This window comes from Idiotropiscis lumnitzeri, chromosome 10 (assembly GCF_059441095.1).
Source record: "Idiotropiscis lumnitzeri isolate Australia: NSW breed Sydney's pygmy pipehorse chromosome 10, RoL_Ilum_1.0, whole genome shotgun sequence".
Taxonomy (NCBI): domain Eukaryota; kingdom Metazoa; phylum Chordata; class Actinopteri; order Syngnathiformes; family Syngnathidae; genus Idiotropiscis; species Idiotropiscis lumnitzeri.
Window position 1 is genome coordinate 17,080,521 of NC_142400.1, and position 18,162 is coordinate 17,098,682.

Sequence of the window (18,162 nt, forward strand, 5' to 3'; positions counted from 1 at the left end):
CATATCTCAATGATGAGTGAACAACACACAGCGTGTGCACAGTATCACGCTTACATGCAACAAGTCAGCTCTAGAATAGAAGAAGCTCAATACTCAGAACCTGAAAGCTTACAAATCCCTTCAGCTTTTTAAGACGTAGAACGACAAATGGATTATTCCAGATGATTTAGGCAGAAGGGAGACTACACCCTAGATTGGTCGCCAGTCATTCAAGGGAACAATTAGAAACAAACAATAATTCTATACAATACAATACAATACAACTTCATTTAAAATCCACATTCACACTACCACTATTTGGAAAGCGAACCCACTCAGTAAACCGCTACACCATCAGTGATTTCAGGGTCTGTCAGTCAATTAACAAACGGTATAAAGTCAAACTGCAATGACATTCACATACAGTACATTCCAGTGGCCGGCGGTCAAGGCCTTCAAGGCCTTCTCTGCTGGCCTAACATAATCAAGAAATTATGATCATATTTTTCACATTGATATCATATTATATCCTAGTGTTGTATTTTTAGGTGAGAGTTTTTCTCCAATCAGAATTCAGCTAGCTCGTGTTGCCAGGCAGATTTCACGATATCAGTAGCATTGCACTATTCGTCCGAGGCCTTCAGATACAATTGGGCGGGCATCTGTTCAGTCAAAGCCAATGAGCTTTCAGAGGTCCTGTGGATAATCACTTACAGCTTTCAGAGTTGATAGACAGTTGCGATAGCCAATCAGATCACAAGTTTACAGTGAGCCTTCTCGCTGGCCTTAAGCTGAAGGTGATGAACGCGTTTTGTGATTGGAGACTCACTCGTGAGGGGGCAGCGCTAGGCGGAATTGACACACAAGTTGTAACTGGCGACCGTTCAAAAATTTAAAAGATATATATTTTTTTTTTTAAACCACGATGGCCGAAGGAGGGAAAAGCGTGGATTTAATTACAGATGCACTTGCGAAGCCATTTTCAAGACGGACCTTTATAGAGAAGCTGGGTTGTCCAACACTCACTCTGTACTGTGTAAGTGTGTTTCTGTATATTATTTGTCCTGTCGTGGTGTCATAAATGATGGTATTATGAGGCTGTTTTATTCAAGTCGGACTAAGTTGGTCTTCCCTGAAGGCCTATGTGTGAAATGCACGGCCCGCCACTGGTACATTCATACAGTAGCGCCTATACAGTCGTACAACATGCCGCATGTATGACATGACTTGTCAATGGCAAACATTTTTTGACAGTCATGTTTCGCCAAGGGCATTTCAAACTGCTGCACCAGGGGCAGGAAAATCCCTTCAAACTTTGTTAGAGGGATAAGAGCCTAGAAGAGAATAAATTCTATGCTGACGAGTGCAGATGTTATTTAGAACAAAGTGTGCGAGACAATGAAGTCTGATGTGCCAAGCTTGTTATGGGAGATGGCTGATGCTTGTCAGTGGGGACTGAGGCTGTCATATCAGCAACAAGACCTGATAGCATCTTCGACGTCAATGTCTCTCCTCTTGTTTTCTCTTCTCATTTCCTCTGCTCGCTCCAATACTAACACCAGCAAACTTTCCACTTGCCTTTCCCTCTTCTGTCCTTTGCTTTCCTTCACAGCCTTCGTTCTTAATCTGAACAAACAAAATCAGTTTGGCAAATCTGGTTAGACTATTTTAGAGTCAACGAATCATATTTAAAAATAAATGGATGTGTGGTGAATCACTTACAGGTCCATAAATATTTCGATATTTACACCATTTTCAGCATTCCTGCTCTGTATCACCATAATAGGTTTGAAATTAAACAATCAAGATCTGCTTTTAGTGCTTACTCTAAACTTTAATTTGACGGTATTTACATCCGAATCAGGTGGCGCAATGCAAATCATTTTATATGTGCCTTCACTTTTTTAAGGAACCAAAAGTAATTGCACAAACTAACAATAAATCAGATTTTCACTTTATAATACTTTGTTGCAAATCTTTTGCAATCAAGGACAGCCTGAAGTCTCGACCCGATGGACCACCAGATGCTGGGCTTCGTCTCTGATGATGCTCTGCCAGGCCTCTGCTGCAGCTGTCTTCAGTGAAATGCATGTTCAATAGGATTCAGGTCAGGTGATTGACTTGGCCATTGCTTTCGCAGTATGCTTTTGGTCATTGTCTACTTATATTGAGACACACCATCCAATGAATTTTGAAGCATTTGGCTGAATAAGACTGCCCGAAACACTGCTTTGGTCAGCATTCATATCATCAATAAATAAGAGATCCAGTTCCCCTGGCAGCCATACATGCCCTCGCCAGTACATTTCCACCAACATGCTTCAATAAGGCGATATGCTTTGCATCTTCAGCATTTCCTTCCCTTCGCCATATTTTTGTCATTCCATCATTCTGGTACAAGTTGATCATTGTCACGTTTGTCCATAAGATCTTGTTTCAGTTTTTTGGGGGGGCAAACGCCAATCTGGCCTTCCTGTATTTGAGGCTCACCAATGGTTTACACCTTGTGGTGAACATCTGTATTTCCTCCTCTGGTAATACAGTCATCTCTTAATTGTGTACTTGGACAGATAAATCCACCTCCTGGAGAATTGACGAGGGAAAGGATTCGCCTGTCATTCACCACATTTGCTGTCCATGGTCTTCCAGGTCTAAACGTTTGGCTGAGTGCATCAATGCCTTCTCTCTTTTTAAGAATGTACTAAACAGTTGTTTTGGCCACATGTAAAGTTTTTTGTTATCTCTCTAATTGGTTTGTTTAGATTTATCAGCCTAATGCCGGCTTGCATCACTGATAGAGACAGCTCTTTGGAGTCCATATTGAGAGATGATCTCAGATACCAAATTATTAGACCACACTTGAAATTAATTCTCGACATTGTATCTGCTTCTTGTAAGTGAAATAATGAGGGAAAGATGAAGAAAACCTGGCCATGAGCACCAGTTGAGAAGCTAATTGTCCAATAATGGTCCCTTATAAAGGTAGCGGCACATATAAAACGCATTGTTTTTCCTCCACCTTACACCTTTGCCGGATGTTATACCCTCAAATTAAAGCTCAAAGTCTGCAATTAAAGCACATGCTAATTGTTACATTTCACATCCATTGTGGTATTGTATAGAGCTGGAATGCTGAAAATTGATTCTATGGCCAAATATTTAGGGACCTGACTGTATAGCCCATCAATCTGGCTGAAAGATTCTAATGTCAACAAAATATGTTAAAACACGTCATTTCACACATTTCCATCATTTTCATTTACATGGACATATTCTTGATTAGTTACCCATTCTCTACGCATCCTCCTGTAGCATATTACAGGTTTCTTTCATATTTTAGCAAGTGATTGATGATTTCTCAAAGGTCCTAATTTATAATAATATACATGATATCCATCCATCCATTATCTGAGCTGCTTTTCCTCCCAAGGGTCATGGGCGTGCTGGAGCCTATCTAAGCTGTCTACGGGCAGTAGATGGGGTACACCCTCAACTGGTTGCCAGCCAACTGCATGGCACACAGAGACGCTCGCGCTCACACTCACACCTAGGGCCAATTTGGAGCTTCCCTTTAGACTCTAAAGTTTAGAGTGTCACATTAAGCTGCTATGCATGTCTTTGGAATGTACGAGGAAACCGGAGAACCCAGAGAAAACCGACGTGGGCACGGGGAGAATATGCAAACTCCAGAGAGGAAGGCCGGAGTCGGAATCAAACCCTGCAACCTCTGAACTGTGACGCAGACGTGCGAACCAGTTGTCCACTGTTCCGCCAATAATATATGGGACACGATGATTAGAATGAATCAATTAGAAAATAATTTTAAAGTACGCATTTTAATCATAGCTCCATTCGAATCGACACGGACTCTTTGTCAGCGTGTGATTTTTTTGGCGCTACACTAATGACAGAAATTAAAAGGAGAAAATGAAAATAAAATCAATCTTCATTTTAGACGTCCAAGTGGTTTGTGGCTGAAGTCGTTTCTTCCATGAAATGAGTTCAAATGGCTCTTTAGTTGCTGACATTTATGTAACACTGTATGTCCCTCTTCACTTGCCGAACTGAGATCCCCCAGTGACAGTCTGAATATGTAATGTAGGAAACTAAACATTGCCTAATGTCCAAAACTGTGACCAGTAGTCACCCAAGTTTATGCTGACATCTCAATTTATGCAACCTCGATCAACCTCTGAAAATATTAGAATGATCGGCCAATAATTATGTATTTTATGGCAACGGTGTTTTATATTAATGCATAATATTTTATTTTCAGCATAGGCCGGAATTAGCTGTTGCAGATAAGACTGGCCATCAATTAAACAAAAATCACACCAGTGTCTCTTCATATTTCTAGTGTCTCAGCGAAAAACAACTTAACATTAGTATTTCACAATCACACCACAAAAAGATCTCTAATAATAATAATAATAATAATGAATTTATTTTCAGAGATGAGTGCCTCAAATGCATGAACCATCTTAGTGGGCGGGCACGGCCCCCTTTGGCCTGCCCGTGGCGACGGGTCTGGTGCCAGATATTATCAACATGCAAATCATGTTGTAGCCAGAATAGAAACCACGGGAGCTGTTAGCGCAAGCCGGGCCGTCAAGTCAAGCCAGTACGAGTTTAAAGCAAACCAAGCTCGATCAAGGGACTGCCGTCAGGATTAAAACTAGTACATCAATTTCAGGCAAACACACAAATTTAAGTCAAAGTAGCAAAGTAGTAAATGGTAAATGGGCTGTCAATTCCATTGTGCGTTTCTACCTTCGGTACTCAAAGCACTTCACACTGTTACCTCATCTAACTGATGCAACACCAGGAACATGGCACTTTAACTTTCGGTCAGTTCAATTATTGCCAAAGATATTTTTCAGAGTTATAAATACTCACATATGTGTATTTGTAAAGGTCATCAAGTAATAAATAAATAAATAAATTAAAAAAATACAATAAAAAATGATTTTAGAACAAATCATGTTATATGATTAAAATGTGATTATCATGATTAATTAATTACAAAGCCTCAAATTAATTAAAAAAAAAAAATCCAGGGTTTGAAGTCATCACTTGATATTCACTTCATATGATCTGTTTGGGAGACTAAATGTAACTGTCAGATAAAAACACCAGACACTTGAGCTTCTGTAACATGCAGTGCCCTCCATGATTGTTGCGTGAAAAGCCTTTAAAATGAATTTGACTTTTTATTCCAGAAGCACACGTTCATATTGAAAATTGCAGAAATGGTTCACCAGGCAGCCGTCACAGTGGACAATTGGTTAGCACAATGGCCTCACAGTTCCGGCTCCAGCCTTTCCTGTGTGGAGTTTGCATGTTCTCCTCGTGCCTGCGTGGGTTTTTGCAGGCTTTCCTCCCACATTCCAAAAACATGCATGGTCGGTTGATTTAACACTCTAAATTGTTCCTAGGTATGATTGTGAGAACATATAGTTGTTTCTCTTTGCATGCCCTGTGATTGACGGGCAACCAGTTCAGGGTGTACCCTGCCTACTGACTGAAGACAACTGGGATAGGCTCCAGTACCCCCGCGACCAAAGTGAGGAGAAGCAGATCACATAATGGATGAATGGATAGCCTGCTTCTCCCATGGTCATCTCAGTCCCCAGACCTCAACCCCATTCAAAACGTGGAGTGAGCTGAAGAGGGAGGTGCATAGGAGAGGACCCAGGTCGCTGGATAATTTAGAGAGCCCTATCCTAGAGATTTAGAGAGCCCCATCCTGTTTTACATGTTTCCCTCCTCCAGTACACCGGATTCAAATGATAGGATCGTTATCAGGCTTCCGCAAAGCTAGCTGATGAGCTAGACATTTGAAGTAGGCGTGTTGGAGGAGGGAATGATATAAAATAGGCTGGATAGGGGCTCTCGAGGATCGGGCTTGGCTTGATTTAGAAAGATTTTGCAAACAGGAACGGTCGTAGATCCCGCTCTCTTTTTTCTTTCATTTTGTGAAAATATAGGGGACGATTCGGTGTGGTTTTGTTGCCAAGAAGGGGTTGCAGATCAGTGATTCTAATATTTAGAGCACATTTGATTTGTTATAAAAATAATTACACTTGAATTAAATGTTGGATTTTTATCTTTTTTTAATGTTGGTCCTATATTATTTAGAAAAGAACTATGAACACATCTTCACCAGGAGTGCCAATAATTGTGGAGATGTTTGTGTTTGTCCCTTTACCACTGCTCCTCTGAGATGTGTGGCGCATGTGTAGCATCCTCAAGGGAACATAGAGGTTCAGTGTCACTGACCACAGTTTGGTACACCAAACTCTCGAGCACTATATCAGATAAGTGATTATACATGTGTGGTTGGGTAATGGGGGTGTGCAGAAAAGAAAATACGTTGAAAGCTAATTCTTAGGCTCTCCGTGGTGAACACATATTGTCACACCACTCCCTTATACATCTCACAATAAGTGTTTACAAGCTAACTGAGAATTTCAGAATATGATAAATGACATCTACTTGTAGAGTTTATACAGTATGAATGCAGCTGATTTTATTGTTTGTGTGAAAACTCAGTGGAGGTCTGCAATCCATACTGTATTTTGCTAGTTTTGATGATGTGAAACGCATTCATGTTCGTCAACCGAGAAAACTCACAAATACAACTGATGAGACTCCCAATTGAAGTGTACAACAGTGGGTGGTTGAGAAATTCTCTTTTTTTTTTTAGTACAAGTTCAGCGCGTTTTGATTCAAGCAATAGCAGACCTGCTAATGATTAATGAAGTGTGGGAAAACAAAAAATTAAAGATGACATATTAATCTCTGTAATATTTGATCTGAATCAGAAACGCATCCCATGTCCTCACGTGTGAGACTGAGGAAGCCCATTCAACAGGCTGACAGAACATGCGACACTACAGCACCCGCACTTAGAGGAAATCCCTTCGATAGCAACACCTCAAAGGAGGTCCCATAAGCAAATGATCACAATACCTATGATCCTTGAAAAGCAGGAAGTAGATGCACGGGAACACTCATGAAAGTGTAAAAAGGTGTTGGGTTCTATCAATATGGTGCCTTGACAATGCATTCCAGTTTAACCTGACAACGTGGTGGATTAGTGATTTTAACTTTTAACCATGATTGGCTCGTAGCATCAATTACAGCACATGTGACTCTGTCAAGAAAAAGAGAAAGAGAGCAAGTGATATGACAGCGATGGAAAAAGGGAAACAAGTCTAAATGACTCTCCTTTGGTTCTTAGCCACTAAGCAGAAACAGGAAGTAGCCCCAGGATCGAGGAGAAAAGAAAAAGTGTAGCCTTGGGCGAATGGTCACCCCTTCACGGGCAGCTGATGCTTGCTTCAATTATATAGCATGTCTGGATGGGTGGGGGATGGGGGTCCCATAACCATCATTACCGCTCTGCTCAGCGACGCATTGATGCATGGAATGCCAAGCTAGCTGATAGCTTAACAAGATTTAATGGCGCAAATACTACTGGAGCCGTGCTTCATAATTGCTCTGCTCATATTTGTATGAGTATGGCGTTCTAAAAAGCTATCTGCACGGCTGCATCCCTCTTTGGACATGCTCATAGACAGGTCTGCTAGGAAGGAAGAACCTAGCTGATTCATGCAAGTAAGCCCTGCAGCTGACGGCTTCTCTCTCTGTCCTCCATCCCTTCATCCTCCCAGGATTCCCTCTGTTAGATTACACACTTGGATGTTCAAACTGCCACTTTCTTGAAATGCCATCCAAGCTGCTGCGGGATTGGACCGTGACCGCGCAGATGCACGAGCTATAAGGGTGGTGTCGGGGTTTGATTCTGAAACCGCTGGCAATGCCACAAATCATTCAAAGACAAGCTAATCCGTTGCAGCTTGAGCAAATGAATGTTTAACGCATACGTGTGTGATTCAGTGAGTATTGACTTATTTGATGACTCATAACCACTCCACTTGTCCACTTAGACAACTCTACTAGACAACACGGACTGACTGTATTAACGATGAAAAATGTGTCGAGCCACAAAGCAAAACAGCAGGAGGTCTCTGACTGTAATGTTACCAAACATTATACTGAAATGCTCATAAACTAAAATGGATCCCGTTACCTTTGAGAAAACAAAAGATGACAAACACTCAGCAATTGATGGTTTGCAGAGAGAGATATGTTGCTCGGTCCCCCAAAAAAAAAAAAAAGAAAAAAGAAAAGTGGAAAAAGCCTGTGTGAATCAAACTATACACCGCACAGCAGCTGGGGTAGCTGCTTGTAGTACATGAGTCATGTTTCTCATTGGGTGGCACTAGGTAGGGATTGCATGACTTTCTTTCCATTAGGAATGCTGCCTCAGTGCAAATATTTACCTGGTGATGGAAAACAACAGCTCTAATGCATCATAAAAGCTTGCAGTGATATGGCTCACACTGAAGTCCCTGGGCAAGCTTTGACGCAAACAGGAGGTGGATGGTTGCACTTATTTGGTTATCAGAGACTAAGTCCTCTCAGTGAGCACGTCATTAGGTACACCTGTTCAGTTTGGGAATTGGTGCAAGAGACTTGTCAGGGCAGAGCTGCACTGCATCATACGCTGTGTTGTTTCTTATATTATGATCACCTTACAGAGAGGAAGGAGACATATCTCAATATGATAGAGTGCAAACAATTGCCATGATGATAAATATATTGCAAATTTTACATCTCATTTGAATACCAAACAAATCTGGGCCATGTAAAGGCACATTTATGATACAATTTTTGACCATACTAAGACACTAACCCAAACAAAATCAAAATCAAGATCTCCATTAAAGGAGGAAAATCAACCGGTTAATTTAAAACCACAATTCTCTGACGGTTTTAACAATGCATCAACTGCTTGAGTTTTATAACCTGGGCAAGCCAAGCTAGTGTAATATCCAACTACAAAGCGAGGGGAAAGCGTAAAATGAATCAATGATGGAAATCCTCCTGGTCCGCCTTCGAGAGAAAAAAACCACTAGCCTTCAATGGACAGCGCCTGGTGCTGAAAGGCTCTGAGCGACATCTGTGCACCAGAGAAGTGTGGCCGCGCGCGCGCGCGTGCGATGGCGCGTACGTGTGTTTTCATACAGGCGTACACACGTGCACGCGTGCGTGGCCACCACAGAGGACACCTGCTTAACTGATCTTTCCAGTGACATATTGTGTAATGCCCGATGACGTTTGTGGATAAAGGTGAAATAACTTGGCGTGTTTTTTGGGGGGTTTTTTACATGAAAATGGCGTCTGTAGCCGCCGCTCACCCAACCCATCACAGTGCGGTACAACAAAGTACCACGGACAGAATGTCGTACTTTTAAAACATTTTCAATTTTTGTTTATTTATCAGGATGAAAGAGCTCCCGGTTGTCGAGAAAAACGTCGAGCACACGTCAATTATTTCAACCGCGGCTAATGTCAAGAGGCAACATGAGCCACGACACATCATGGAGCTTACCAACAAACTAGCTAGCAGCCACGACAGCCGTGTGAATCAAATCACTGTAATGACCATTCCCTTACTTTAACATGGACTGTTCCTTCGCCTCCTCCTTCTTTTGTCGGTCCATGACACCGAGGATGATCTTCCTCTCGTCCTCGGTGAGGTGGCTGAGGTCCGGCATCTCCGGCATGGCGCCGGCCGCTGAGGCTGCAGGGCCATGACCACCCCTGGGCCCTTGTGGAGCGGACATCTTTTACTCACAGTGGCTACAAACACCAGAAAAGAATTAGCATCAAATTGAAGCATGATTTAATTAGAATACATCAATTAATAAATATACGATTTCATGTCGTGAACAAATTGTGAATTTGTAGTTGGAGCCCGTCGAGGCTAACAGATGGCACGACGGTTCATGCATATGATGGTGTGCTGCACAATTAAACGTCAAAAAATATGAGCTCGTTCTATCAAAAGCTCATGATGGGTTTTCGGGTGCGTTGTGGGGCGTGAGCGGAGGCTGCAAACAGTGATTTGGAGGTATCTTAGCTATTGCAGGTTGAAATCAACACAAACATTAGTGCTCTCGAGAAAGCACTCCGGATTAGAAATGGATGCCCTGAATAGAAGCGAACGCTGCAGGCTGAAACCTCCACGTAGTGTTCCAAATATACATCCGTACACAGGGTGGGGCGAAAATAGGAATAAAAGGTGAAGAGAAACGCATGTCTTGCCTTTTATTTTGCAGTCATGTTAAATCCTGTCTAACCCATCGTTGCCATCCCTCAGAAAGGTTTCACTCGCATGTCAGAATAAAATGCGCTAGGTCCGTCCGCGTTTGTTTTGGAGTCCTTAAACTCCCTCTGTCACTGTTTGGCTTTTTTTCATCCAGGTTGGTAATACTTGGGAGATTTCTTAAATGAACAAAAATGGATGCAATGAGAGAGGGATGAAGAGGGTAAAGAGAGATGGGGGGCGAGGGCGGGGGGGGGGGCAGAAGAGGCGGAGCGACGGAAACGCGTAGCCGAAGCAGAATCAAACCGAGGACGCTTGGATGTTCATTGACAGCAGGCGTAAAGCAGTGCGGAAAACACGAAGTGGAGCCACCTTGCAGCTGCACCATACAAATGCTCTATTATCGCAGCATGATTAAAAGTGTCGAAATAAGTCAAGATGATACGACCGATACGTCGAGTAATGTACACTATTTTGCAGGACTACATGCAACAACTAAAAAAATCAAGTAGCACGTAAGAATATGTAGACACATAATTGCACATAACATGACCTTTTTGTCAGAAACGTAATTCCATGTTCACTACAAATAATAGCAATGTTAATTACATGCTATTAAAATGTAAATGCAGCCTCATTAGCTACATTATAGATGCAAATTTTGTTACTCACGCTGGCCTCAACCATTCTCAGGTAGCTGCGGGATTGATTTAAACGAAAGGATTAAGCGGATAGAGGATAAACCTCACAAGGCCTGTAAGCAAATTAGTACCAAGTAAAACAACAGGTAGCTTAAGTGGTTTCAATCAAACACTGACATGTTGGCTTGTGACATTTAAAATCTTACCTGCATAGACGCACCGGAAAATATTTACAGAACACAAATTTTGAGTTGATTGATTTGGGGATTTCTAAACATTTCAAGAGAAGATATCAGGCAAATACTGTTGCTTTATTAACCTGCAAAGTAGAATGGAAGTTAAACTGACAGTGCTGAGCTACTAAACAAATTGTGGTATTTTCTTTATTTTTGTTTAGAAATATGTCTTTATAAACATGTCTTCAGCTCCTCTCTGCCCCAAATGACAATAATCTTTGTATTGGTTACAATAACACTGCCGATTCTGGTTGCTTTAAAAATAATGTTTCCTGTATTTTTTGGAGCTTAAGAAACAAATTATATCTCAGAGCACACCACCAAAACGAAATGTCACAAAAACTATGAGTATTGAAATAATCTTGGCTCAGTTTGCTCACAAATTTACAAATTCAGAATGAAAACTGGAGCCTGGTGAATTGAACACAATGATGACATAGTCACAAAAAGCCATTCTGTTGTACAAATGGCAACATGGGGACAAAGAGGTTTAATGTTTCTAAAAAAGTAATTAATTGTCCTTCCTGTCACCCCATGTCGTTGGCATAGGCACACAAAGAATAATACATTTGTAATTAATAAACCATTTTCAGGCAAATTAAGTCCAAGTGGCAATTACCCAAAGCACGCATGGTGATCTCTCTTGCACCTGGGTTGCGAATCACTTCTTTAAATGAACAATTCAACATGTCATAACTGAAGTCAGAAAAATCAAATACAATTTGAATGGTGGCATACGAATGCTTTGACTTGTCAAAACATCCAGGGAAAAGGTACAAGATTCCCAACAGAGAACATTTTAATCTCATCTCCGTGTATGTCAGACGCAGCTCCAGAGAATTGTCTATTAGTTGTTTTTTTTTTAATTATTTGACCACAGACACAACGTGCTTCTCTTTTTCAGACAACACGGGCACACTTCCTGGTTTGCTGTGCATGCGGACATTCTTCTCCCTGAAACACAAGGACGAAAGATGGTCAGAAAAGCCTGCAGGTGATAACATAATGGATGGAAACAAATTCAGGGGTCATCAATTGGGAGGCAAGAGGAGAAGACTGATTGATCAAACACCTAATTTACTGACAACTACACGAATGTAATCTGGAAATACCACACTAAATTCAAAAAGTAAATTATACTTCACACAGATCTGATCGCGCTGCTCGCAAATTCACTTTGAACGTCCTGTTTACATGGACGTTCGAGTTTATTTGCTGCACTATACTCTATACCGGTACCAACTGGGGGCGTCCCTTTAGCGTCCCCACCCTTTCCCCTTTCATGTCTGCATGCTGTCCACAGTCACGTCCGCCTTTCCTCTAAATAAGAAGTGTGTCGCCAGGCAATGCTCCCGGTCAGTCAGCGGAGCTCTCGGGAAAATTGCTTGATGCACATAGAAGGCACGCCGCATTATCAGGCTCCCAGTCCATTTTGGAGAAAATGTAAGCTTTTTAAGTTTGCCATATGGTCGTGAAAATACGGTACATTGCGCTATAGCTTAGTGGCAGCAGGGAGAACTGGTACTATCAATGCCCAGTTCAAAACAGAGAAGGAGTGTGTATGGCCTAACGTGAACACATCATGGTAGGGAAGCCCCATTAGAGGGATTTTCCACAAGGTGAGCGGGATAACAAAAGGCATCACCTGGCAGCAGGCCAAGGCACGAGAACAAACACACGTAGACATCATGGCTACCATGGCTAATCACCAGTATGAAACGGAAATGGAAATAAAAACTCACTTTCTGCGGCGAGCCTCCTTCATTGTCTTCAGCTCCTTAGCCTGGTAGTAGATGCCTTTCGGGAGATGTCGATGCTGAGCGATGCGTCTGACCTGCGGGAAGTGCATGAACTTCTCTCTCAGCTTAAGGCGGTAGTTGGTGGCCGCTTTCTCGCGGGGAGTGATCTGCAAGACATTGTGGGAGACCGTTATGTAAAATTTGAGGCACAGCACAGAGATACAGGGTTTGGTTAAAGGGAGGAAAAACACAACCAAGGGAGTGAACTGTGACAATAAGATGGAAAACATATGATAATGACAACTGAAGGACAGAAAAAATGGCAACTGGATTTCAAATTTGGAGAACCGCGCAACATTGGACATGCTTGTGCATGACTAAAATGGCCTCAAATAGACTGCAAAATCTTGACATACAAAGAAAAAAATACAAAGAAAATTTGTATTTGAGCATTCAAAAGAATTCTATAGTACAGTGTCTTCTTGATAAATTCTACCATACTGACCAAATTATTTCATTAAATTAATTCATGAGCAATGGACACCAAACAGACACAACAATATGATCACTTGAACAATCAAAATGATACAGAAATGCTGAGTTTAGATTGATATCAGGCAGTGATTACCAGTATGTTAACTGGTTTATTATTGTAAGCTTGTACTAGTGTAGAACTGTCTAAAAACTGGTGCTAATATTTTAGCAATTCTATATGCTAATCTAACACTGGAGGTGCAGTTCTACACCACGGTTTTTAAAGTTTTCAAACAAAAAAGTGAAATGCAGCAACTAAAAGAGAAGTCATCTGCGATGCCTTGATTCAGCATTTCAGTATTTCGATACCCTCAGTCCAGCTTGATTGTTAATGCTTCATTATGGTGCGAGCGCTTCGCTTTAAGTGATTGGCCGATTTAAACTGCTGATAGGAGCAGACCCTGTCTGATCTCTTAAGTGCAATAGCCGTGAATAAATCGTCTCTTACACAGCGACAATATAACAACTACCAAGAGAGCCAAATTTTCCAAACGGAAGCAGCATTAAGAGAATAAGCAGAAGTGTCTCATTTGACATGAACGATCGCTGCTGGAAATGATTGCCGGACACCATTGATCATTATTTTGGAGCCGCAAATGTATTTGGAACATAAGAAGACTTCAACGGCTATTGAAGGAGCTTCAGTCGACAACTGAGGGCAACATAACTACGGTACCAACTACTTTGATAACAGACTGTACTGGCTAAATGTGAGAGGAGGGGTGATACGATTCTTTAGTATTTTGTCTGTCAGTATATTGGTGCTGGTTCATTACACTTAATGAGAGAGATCCTGCCCAAAATCTGAATGCTTGGCATAGAGTGGGTGTGCTGTCAAAAGCAACCATGAGTAAGGTAATAAATCAGAGGGTTGTGGCACATGTCTGACATTTGAGGAAGATTGAAGTGCTCAGTGTAAAAGTGTGTTGTGTACTTTCCTGAGCAGCTTTAAGTTAAAAAAAAAAAAAAGTTCTTATTGGTGCTGTTCTCGTTGTTACAGAGGACAAGGATAAAACATGGTGCTTACCACTCCCAATTTTTCAGACGCGGTCGCTTTCCACAGACGGATATTCATTTCATCTGACCCACTCAAAATGTAACGGTTATCGGCCGACCACTTTACGCAGATGACATGCTGCATGCGTTTGGTGTGGTACACCTCCCTGGTTGGAAAAGAACATATTAACAACGAAATGGTGCAAACTAGTCACAAAACATGGATAAAATTGCACAATGAGGCAGCAGTTTAATGTCAGCTGCTTCTTTTAAACAAATATGTGGTCAATTATTTTTCTTTCGATAGGTTTCTGTACCTTTAAATCACAATCCGAGTTGACGTTACATGAAATAAAAGCAGGTTGGTACAAACCTACTACGGCCAGCATCCTTGCCGAAGATGCGGATGGTCTTGTCAAAACTGGCAGACACAAACTCTTTGCCAGTGGGGGAATAGTCAACATCAAGCACTGCAGACACATGGTCTGTGTGGACGATGAGCGGCGTGTTCAGGTATCTCATGTCATATGTGTAAAGACTGCAGAGACAGACAACAAAAACACAACATTCTTGGTATAAGAAGCTGGTCAAAAAAAAAAAATCGGCCAAAGAAAAGTGTAATTTTGTTGTGCATTGTAAACTGTCTGAACGTCTCATCTGTTCACTCACTTATAGTCTTCATTACAAGCTGTGAAAACATAGGCCTCCATCGGATTCCAGGACAATGTGTTGCTCCTCATCGTCATGATCACCTAAAGACAAAGAAAATTAGATTAAATATTCTTGCTAAAGGTAAAAAAGGTTGAAAACCGCAGCTGAGGTTAGGCATCACTATACTTTTTTAAGCGGAGTTGCCTCTCTCATGTCATACAGTACAATGCTTCTGTCAGAGGCGCAGCTTGCAAGAAGTTCAGTCTGCAAAAAACAAGAAAATATTGTCAACACAACAGTATCTCAAAGCCTGAGCTATGTTTTTTTCATAAATGTTTCCTGTCAGCCAATGAAGCAAATTTAACTTTGGACAACCCATGTCACATTTTTTTTAATCCTACTCCAAAATTTGCTTGCATTGACAATGCATAATTGGTGTGGGGATTAGTGTAAACACAGATCATCCCGACACCTTGTTTGGTACACAATCCATCAGACCTGCACATGACACAAAAAAAAAAAAGTGTCACACTAAGACACAGAGCAGGCGTATAGCCTCAGCCTGAAGATGTCAATGGCAGAGAAGTCAAACCAACCAGCCAACTCTTACACATACCTGGAAGATTTTATTTTCAAAGCAAACTCACTGTCTAATTTTGAAAAAAAAAAGAAAGCATATTGCTGCCGTCGGACTGGAACTTCCTAAGCCATAATTTTTCCATAAGTCTACATAATATTGGCCAGTTTATTCTACAAATTATTTAACAATCTTAAGTGTTCAAAATGGCTTGGTCTTTGACATTGCCATGTTGATTGTTGAACAAACAGCCTCTTGAAAAGTGATGATTTTGGAGGTATAAGGATCCCGCCCAACACCGGCGATATTGAGATAGGCTGATAATTTCTTTTTCTACTAAAGCACCGTGTTGAGCAACTACTTTCACCCAGAGGCAACCTAGTCTCGTTTGTGTTTGCAACACAAGTATAAATTCACACAGAAGTTTTTTTTCTCTTCTTCTCAATAACTCATCCAATTGGAATGTGTCTAGGCTGACTTTGTGAGATAATACCGAGATGATAAACAAATCAGATAGATCAGGTCGAGGAAAAATTCTTAAGGTGCGCGGTATACTCATGGTCATGCTTGACTGCAAAAATAATACCAATAACGTAAAGCTCATATAAATATAGCAAGGTCAGACTGAGGACTTCACAGAACAATGGTCTGGGAATGCACTTCAATTTAGTCTATTTTTAATTTAGGTAACGTATGAAGACAATTGGTTGAAGAGCAGGGATTTGGATACATTTGCACGCCTCTTCATATTTAAATTATTTTGAATGGAAACTGTTACATTTTTCTTTCTACCTAACAACTGATTTGGATACATCTGTATGCCTATTCCGATTTAAAGTATTTTTAATGGAAATTATGTAAAATTTTTCTTTCCACCTAACAGCTGTGTACCACTTTGTGTTAGTTTATCAAAATATCACAAGTTTTTTTGCAGGTGTAACGTGACAAAACATGGAAAATTTCAAAGACTATGAATACTGAATATTGTAATATTGTGCTGTTTTCTCAACAGTCCAAATTTGATGACTAGCGTGTACCCAAAACTCGAAAGCATTTTGTCCTCTGTGACAGAATTAGGACAATCTTGATGAGCTACATGCTGCAAAAGCTCACCTCCACTGGGTTAAAATGAACAGAGCTGAAGCTGTCCACACCCCAGGTGAAAGAACGGATGGGACTGGTCCTCTGCTCGTCCCAGATGTCCACCTGCTGGCCACATGTTGCAAACACACCATCTTTCTGATGATGGGAAAGTCCCGTGAAGACTGTCTGCAATGAACAAACACCTCTTTTCACCATGATCATTATACTAAACTTTATCAATTCCTATACATATATACCACTGAGAGCAAAATGAGCCATTATGAAAGAATAACACGAGAGGTTCCAACTCTACATACCTTGCCCAGAATTGTATTAAGCGGCTCCACAGCCTCACCATAACCCGGTGCCTCCATTTTCCATTGTTTGATTGTTTTGTCATCCCCAACCTGATAAAACACCATTGTTGTTAGAACTGAAATACAAAAACTGTGGGGGAAGAATTCAATAGTTCATCTTTGGCATTAGGAAAGCATCAGTCACCGTGAAGAACGAAGTTCCACAGAAGCGAACAGCCATTCCACGGACAAATCCTTCATGTGCTTGGAACGTGCGGAGGCATTCACGTTTGGAAAGATTCCACAATTTCACCTAAGGATGAAACGTAATAGACTTTTCGGTGTTGTCACACTGCTGTGCAAACAACTCACACATTTCTGGACAATAGAAAAAATGTGTATACAATGAGTAGTTACCTCTCCATCACAAGAGCCAGACAACAATGTGGATAGGCTCTTGGTGTGTTTGGCCATGCAGTTCACGCCATCTCTGTGTCCATCCAATGAGGCCAGGAAAGGCTTTGCAAACACCCTATCCAATTTAGTGGCATTAAGGGCCCGTGTGTATTCTCTGCACACCTCAAATGGATGAAGTGTAGGATCATAGTTTCGGGGAACTGGCAACAACAAAGCAACAAGGGCGCAGCATATTGAACTCAAACAAATTGCACTTCAGGTTACACAGCACACTGCGAAAATGAATTTGACATGTGCTAAATTAGTATATTGTTAACGCATTTTAGTATGCAAACGGTGCACATACCCCTTATCTTGAAAAAAAAAAAACACATGACAAATCAAAACACCAGATATTTCATTTTAGTGTGCCTTAGAAAAGTGGTCTTTCTCTGCCATGTGAAAATGTGAGACAAACATTGTCTTCGTATAAAACGATGACCTAAGAGCAGTGTGCTGAACAAAAATGGCTTAGCAGCAGCAGCTAGCCTAGCCAGGTTTACTTCACTTACCACGCTGAATATCGAGTTTGGTCTCCCGGACGTAGTCGTCCGGGTTCCTCGAGAGGACTTTTACTTTCATCTTAATGCAAAAGGGATAACATTAAAATACACTTGCGTTTGGTTCGGAAATGGATGGTATAAACAATCACTACAACGGGAGCCCATGTGCCGATTCGGAAACATCCGTTTACGGACACTGCGGTGCATTATGGGATGACAAGCCTTATCCTGCTGGTTACGTCAGAGAGGGCGCGTACTAGAGTTATTTTTTATAGCCGACATATCCGGTGACTA

The 18,162-nt window shown here is 41.3% G+C and overlaps 2 protein-coding genes across 29 annotated transcripts in view; both read right to left on the reverse strand.

Moving 5' to 3' along the window:
• rims2a (regulating synaptic membrane exocytosis 2a) overlaps positions 1 to 10,363 on the reverse strand; it is a 122,293-nt gene extending 111,930 nt beyond the window's left edge. For all 28 annotated transcript variants that reach the window (XM_088307880.1, XM_088307865.1, XM_088307862.1 and 25 more), the window contains exons 1-2: positions 10,156 to 10,363; positions 9,505 to 9,690 (exon numbers count right to left, since the gene is read on the reverse strand). In XM_088307880.1, coding sequence (XP_088164006.1) covers positions 9,505 to 9,674 — 170 coding nt within the window. In that variant the 5' untranslated portion in view covers positions 9,675 to 9,690; positions 10,156 to 10,363. The remainder of the gene's footprint in view (positions 1 to 9,504; positions 9,691 to 10,155) is intronic.
• Positions 10,364 to 11,089: 726 nt separating this feature from the next.
• On the reverse strand, positions 11,090 to 18,137 carry dcaf13 (ddb1 and cul4 associated factor 13). Its single transcript, XM_088307025.1, has 11 exons — positions 17,878 to 18,137; positions 17,327 to 17,526; positions 17,115 to 17,222; positions 16,931 to 17,020; positions 16,644 to 16,799; positions 15,140 to 15,217; positions 14,972 to 15,054; positions 14,676 to 14,840; positions 14,334 to 14,469; positions 12,776 to 12,939; positions 11,090 to 11,987 (listed from the first exon to the last, which is right to left on the reverse strand). The coding sequence occupies exons 1-11, from the start codon at positions 17,945 to 17,947 to the stop codon at positions 11,900 to 11,902; spliced, it is 1,338 nt and encodes a 445-aa protein (XP_088163151.1). The 5' UTR covers positions 17,948 to 18,137; the 3' UTR covers positions 11,090 to 11,899.
• Between the last annotated feature and the right edge of the window lie 25 nt (positions 18,138 to 18,162).